Raw genomic sequence first — 6643 nt, 5'->3', positions numbered from 1 at the left:
TAGTTGCAGGAAAATAACCAAATACTGCACTGCTAGTAAAAAGATTTTTAAAGAATTTGAATTTTTGCTCTTTTGTTTTAATTTCTTATAGTCCTTTGTCACTTGGATTTCAAGATAAATGCTTAAATTATGGCTCATTCTAAGCAGTTGGTTTTAGTATTTGTTTTATATAGTAAGTAAACTAGGCTGTTCTCAAATTTATTTCCTTTCTACTTTTTAAACAAATTAGTTTTGTTTTAATTTTCCGTTGATAATATGTTACAATTGATTTAAACACTAATAAATAATTATATGTTATTAGTTGTTGAAAAAAGGAAACTGAAACAAACGTCCTGTTTATTTAACTATTACTATACTATTAATGTAGCTAAATTAAAATCCTATTAGAATTTACAGTTTGATATTAAGTAAATATCCTTAAATATCTTAACGAAAAAAAGAAGTAAAACTACAAAAACTTACAAAAACCAAACGTTATGCTGATATCATAATTTAGGCTCGTTTCCATTGTGCAAACTACTTATCTGTAAAACTTTCACATCGATAGTTTAAAAATTAAATTCTAAAGACTTCGTTCTGTACTTAAAGTTATCGGTTTATGTTAGTTCTAAAATAAGTCAAAGATTTTTGCAGAGCAGCTTTTAGCTGGAAGTTTATTCAGAGTTGTACGATTTAGAACTTAAATTCTAGTTGTTAACAATGTATAAATAAATGTTGTTTTTGTTTTCTTTTATTATCTTATTTTGTAATTGTTTACTGTTCAAGTCTTATTCTTTGAATAAGATGTTTAAGTTAACTATGAAGCGTGTTTTACCATTAATTCATGACCCTTCAAACTATTTTAACATTACTCCTCAAGATTAAAAGACAGACGTAAAAATTTAGAGTAAGTTTATTAGATTAACAATACATTAATAGAAATACAATAAATGAAAAACACAGAGCTTTGTTTTTAGCGTTCTTAAATGAATTTTTAAAATATATCATTACACCAAAGCATCAGCACAACCCGCAAAGCTTTCTGCACGTTGCCTTGATGGATATGGAGTCGCAATCCGCTCCCTCCGTACAAATCTTGCTCCCTCCTGTGTTCTTGCAGTTTTTTGGCACGCAAACACCGCAAGTCTTCTTGCACTTTTCTTTCACCCACGATCGCTGGCACATGAACTTGCTGTGCCTACCCCATAAGCAAATTGAATGACCCGAGTCTTTGCACGCTGTAAATAGTTGTTTGAGCAGCTTGTTAATTTAATAAAAAGAAAGGTTAAAACGTATCAATATAGTTTACTAAAGTTTTAACTACTTTGTTGGCAATTTGAGAATCTAATCAACCCTTAGTAAACTAAAAAATGCTAATATAGAACAAAAAACAAATAAAAAAGTTATCTTGAAACATATTTAAGTCAGTTTTTTTTTATATAAAACAATGAGAGCAATGAAAAAAAAAAAAATATCAACACAACTTTTAAAAAACAAATGTAGTTTTTTTCTTGTTAAATAGGGCATTAAATTTGAAGCTACGTAGTTTTAGTTATTTTTATTTTAGTAAGTTTATTTTTAAATAAGCTGATATTTAGTAACATTCAAAAACTTGTATACATTGTTTTCAACTTGATTTGTTCTAGTTTAAAAAATTTTCAACTTAGATGAATCTTTATACTTTTTCTCTTTATATTATCATACAAAAACCTTACTCTGTACAGCTTTTAAACTGTTTACTACATTTTAAGAAAGTATTGTCTAAAATTTTTTTTACTGTTGGTTTTTTTTTCTTAAGGTATACTTTATACTTATACTACTACTTGGCAGTGGTTTTACTCTTATACTTGTTAAGTGTTTTATTTGTATTAATTTATTTGTTTATTTTTCATAATTCCTATGGTAAAGTACTAATATTATGTAACTATAGAATACTTTAACGTGTTTTGAAATATTAAGTGCTATGTATTTAAATTAATTTGCTTCCTCGAACTTTAGCATTGGAAAGTATTTTTTTATAGTTTATTTTGTAAGAAATTATTAGTTCTAATCAGTTTTTACAGTTTTAAAAATACTGTATAGCTTTACATCTTATTTGTAACACTTTTAAGATTGTATTTGATTTATGTTGATATTTTGGTCTTAATTTCATCTGCTGCCTAATTTATAGCTTATTTAAAAAGTTTTAGCTATTTCAGCTGTATGAAAGTAGTAAATAGTTTAATTCCCCTTTTTGATTTAAATTTTCAAACTGTTTTTTTTGTGCACTGCAGCTTTTAAAACGTATGACAATTTTATAAGGATGAAACAATGCAATGTAATAAAAAAAAGCACATAAGGATTACTTTTAAGTAATCTTAAAACAAAATAACTTTAAGATTTAATTAGTTAGCTTTTTTTTGTTTTACACTAAAAATTTAAAATGAATTTTTTCTGTGATACAAAATAAAAAACAACAAACTTTCTATTTCTTCTTCATTGATGCTTACAAAATCCGAAAAGTAATGATCTAAAAAGTTAATAGAAAACATGACATTTTCTGCATATGAAAAAGGTACACTTATGTGCGTTTCTTTAATCAATATTAGTTTTTTACTCAAGTTATGATACCATTTAAAAAATTAAACACAGTTTTTGTTCTAAAACCTTTGGAATTTTCTAAATTTTTTCTTTCTGCTTCTTGACTTTCAAAAGAATAACTTAAGCGAACTGTAGCCGAGCAAACGAGTAAGATAATACAAAGCTTCAAATTCATCTTAATTGTCTTAATCTAACCTAAGCAACAACATCAACACTGAGTACTTGAGTGTTCACCACGTAGATATATATATATACACTTTCAACAGCTGCACACGTTGCACGCGTAAGTAAACGATTTAACAGCGTAGGCTGTCTTTGTTACAGAAATACACTTGGGTAGTTTGCGTTACACAACAGAACTGCTAAAAGTGCGCCTACCTTTTTAATTGTTGAGTTCTTTCATTAAGTAAAGTTAAAACGAGTTTTTATTTATGGTGTTTTATGTAAATAACAAGGCATTTAGCATATAAGTTAAAAAACAACAAAATATTAATTTAATTCTTTCCATTTGTTTTGTTTCAATATTTCTTATATACATATTAAACTTTCTTGAATGGTCTTCATTTTTAAGCTTGATACTACACATATCTATTACCAATCTCAAATTGCTCAAATAATGATTGTTTTTACTTATTTCAGATTTAATGAAAATTACTTCAGCCTTTTGATTATGTTTTATTTTAGATTTGTATATTCTAGAAATTAACCATTTGGGGCAGACAAATTTGTTCAGACACTGCAACAGGAATTCATTTAACAAATTAATTTTAATCACTTTACAATGAGAGTTCATCAGTTTATTACAAGACTGTAGAGTTGGTTTAGCATAGAATTTCTTTAATACTTCAAACATTATCAGCTAATTCATATTTAATGCAAAAACAAATAAATAAAACACTCTCTCAAGTTTTTCTGTGATAGTTTATACGTATTACACTACTTTTCGTCAGAACTTAACAGTAGAACAAATTTAAAACTATGAATAAGTTTTTAAACAAAAACACAAAAAGTTAAAACTAACAAAGTAATAAGCACAATAAATAATCAGTGTAAAGTAATAAATAATTAAACTCAAATACTACTAACGGATAAAACATAGATAATTTAACTAAATAAAGACACTTTATAATCAAATTCCTTCTGTTTACACAGTTCTGGTTTCTCCAAAAATATAGAGATAGCCTCCAACTTCACGAGATCAAACACACTATTGCAATGATGGATTATTCTAAATCTGGATATGTCATATTTCTTAGCACAATCTCTATTATCTTTTAGATGTTCTGCAACTGAAGATCTTTTTGCTGCGTTTTTTGTTGCTATCGTCTTAATTTCAGGTTCTTGTTCGATGAATTTCAATACACAAGCAGGTAGATGTTCTTTTATCCTGGTTTTTAAGTGCCTAGAGGTCTGACCGATATAGCTCTTTTCGCAAGAGCAATTAAACTTGTATACTACACAACTTTTGTCTTGGTCTGGTATCGGGTCCTTCAACTGCACTTTTAATAAAGATTTTGAAAGAAATATAACTCTTGGAAGCACTTGATTGTAAGATGTTTTTGTTAAGTCTTTTAGTTTGCTCTCAAATGCTCGTGATTTTTCTCCAGTATAAGGTAGTTTTAATATTGCTGGGAACTTCTCCGGTCCAAATAGCCTAGGTTGATTTATGTTATTGTGGTGTGATTTTATCACCTTCTTAATCAAATCTGGAGGGTAACCATTTTTTATTAAAATTTCTTTTATTCTCTCAACCTCTGAATGAAGTAATTCTTTCGAACAGATTCTGTATGCTCTATGGTACAGCGTTTTGATTAGGTTTACTTTTCGTTTCTTACTACAAAACGATTGGTAGTGTAAGTATTGCCCAGTGAAAGTTGTTTTTCTATAGACATTCGTTAAGAAGCTTGTTTATCTTTTATTATTAATATATCCAGAAATGGCAGCTGGTTGTTCTCTTCTACTTCTATAGTAAAAGAAATCTTTTCATGCAAAGAGTTTAATTTTTGAAAAATAGCTTCATTTTCACTTTCTGTTTTGGATATAACCAAACAATCGTCGACGTATCTTATGTAGACAACCTGTGAAGACAAGTCGTCAGCAGTTTTGGATTCTAAATATCCGATAAAAATATTCGCTAGAGTAGGACCCAAAGGAGACCCCATGGCTACGCCGTCTATCTGACTGTAAATTGTATTATTGAAATTAAACTGTACATCACTCGTTGCTATTTTCATCAGCTTTATAAAATTGTTCTTCTCTAAATTATGTTTTCTTATTTCATATAATTTGTCAGCACTTATCTTAATTGATTCTTCTAGTGGTACATTTGTGAACAATTGCTTTACGTCAAAAGATGTTAAAACTGTATTAGATGATTTAGCATGTCTGATCTTTTCGATAACTTCAAAAGAGTCTTTTACAACGAATTTTGAGTAATAAGCTAAAACTGGTTCTAATAAAAAATTAAGAAATCTGGCTAATTTGTGTTGTGGAGACTTGATCATCGACAAAATAGGTCTAAAAGGAATATTTGGTTTATGTAGTTTTGGAAGGCCATACATCCTTGGCCTAATTGAACCAATAGGTTTAATGGCCATAAAAACAGATTGTTCTATTTCTTTATTATAAACCAACTTTTTTAGGAAATCAATAATTGATTTCTCTATTTTATTTAAGTTGTCAAATTTACTGGTCGGTCTCAACTTTACAAACTTTGTTGAATCATCTAAAATTCTGTTCATTTTATCTAAGTATTCAGTTTTATCCAATAAAACAACACCTGAGCCTTTATCAGGTTTTGCTATGACGATTTTATCGTTCTTTTTGATAGTATTAACTGTGTTTACTATTTCTTTTATATTGATAAGCTGACTTTTTTCCGGTATTGTTTTAGTATAATTGTGGGCTATAGCTACTAAGTTAGCTTTAAATGTATTGAAATCATTGCCATTCTTAGTTTTAAGGCCACTCACCTGATCTGATTAAGAAAGAAATATTAATTTATGATTTTTTTTGTTGATAAAAAGTTCATTACCGAGCTCAAATAAATTACATACTAAGTAAGAACTAATCACTTTACTTTTGAAAAATATACCATTAAAATTTTTTTATATATGGTATATTTACTCTTTGAAGATAAATTTAAATATTTTTTTCGATTGTAATCTCATAAAAATGGGTAAGCCAAAGCATACTTCTCTTACAAATAGTAGTGGAAATCTGTTAGAAATAGAAAAAACAAGCAGTAAGTTTTTAAAGCTAAACATATAAACTTTAAAGCAAGTATTTTAAAAACAAATATTTTAAAATATTTGATGGACTTGGTTTGAAAGAAAAAGGTTACAGGTGTGACCTGATGTTAAAACAGTCAAAAATACGGGTGGATATCAGAATGACACAGCGACAAAATGACACGGTGCGTCACTTTGGCACGGTACGTCACTTTGGCACGGAGGGTCACTTTGGCACGGCGACAAAACGACACGATGCGTCACTATAGCATGGATTAACAAACTTATAAGCAAAACTAAACTTCTTCAGTAATATAACTTTTAATTGTAAATTAAATTAATAATTAATTGATAGTAATTAGTTAAACAAAAGATTAATTATATTTTTTCCAAACTATAGTAGCTTTACATTTGAAAATATATATGATACAATGCTTTAGAATTTAATTCATACTATAAAAACAAAAATATTCTTAAGTTTTATTTTTTACGTTTCACGACTTTTCATATTTATGTAATGAATAAAATTTAGTACTTTTTGTTAAACGTTTAAATAATTATTATCAGGAATTGTTATAAAAAATAACTAAGATTTAATTTATTACATACAGACTTATTTCGTTGTGTTTTAACTCTAGTTTTTAAAAATACAGAGTTAAGCTGCTTTTGTAGTAACTAGCTAGTTATATTAAATATATTTAATATTTTAACCTAGTAGTTTGTTTAAGTATAAAAGTTTTTTTATAACTGTTTTTTAAACGAAAAAAGGTTATCGGTCGAAAAGTTATACCAAAGAACATTTCAGTTATCGAGTCGTAATTCACATGCTTTAACAATCTATTACGAACAGTTAA

The 6643-nt window shown here is 27.6% G+C and overlaps 1 protein-coding gene across 1 annotated transcript; it reads right to left on the bottom strand.

Annotated features, from left to right (window-relative positions):
• Window positions 1-999: 999 nt before the first annotated feature.
• On the bottom strand, window positions 1000-5300 carry LOC145838947 (uncharacterized). Its single transcript, XM_082946565.1, has 4 exons — window positions 5272-5300; window positions 4586-4740; window positions 3708-4313; window positions 1000-1217 (listed from the first exon to the last, which is right to left on the bottom strand). Exons 1-4 carry the CDS (start codon window positions 5298-5300, stop codon window positions 1000-1002), a joined length of 1008 nt encoding a protein of 335 aa, XP_082802691.1.
• Between the last annotated feature and the right edge of the window lie 1343 nt (window positions 5301-6643).

Source organism: Thalia democratica, chromosome 6 (genome assembly GCF_965202585.1).
Source record: "Thalia democratica chromosome 6, ktThaDemo2.hap1.1, whole genome shotgun sequence".
Lineage (NCBI taxonomy): Eukaryota > Metazoa > Chordata > Thaliacea > Salpida > Salpidae > Thalia > Thalia democratica.
This window is presented reverse-complemented; position numbering and strand designations above follow the sequence as displayed.

What these genes read in the sequence shown, in the direction of transcription:
- LOC145838947 (XM_082946565.1), bottom strand. Translation starts at nt 5,300, where the DNA reads ATGAACAGAATTTTAGATGATTCAACAAA. An exon ending in ATTTTAGATGATTCAACAAA is followed by an intron (nt 4,741 to 5,271) that starts GTTTGTAAAGTT and finishes TACAATTTACAG; the next exon opens with TCAGATAGACGGCGTAGCCA. An exon ending in GGTTATATCCAAAACAGAAA is followed by an intron (nt 4,314 to 4,585) that starts GTGAAAATGAAG and finishes TACTTCATTCAG; the next exon opens with AGGTTGAGAGAATAAAAGAA.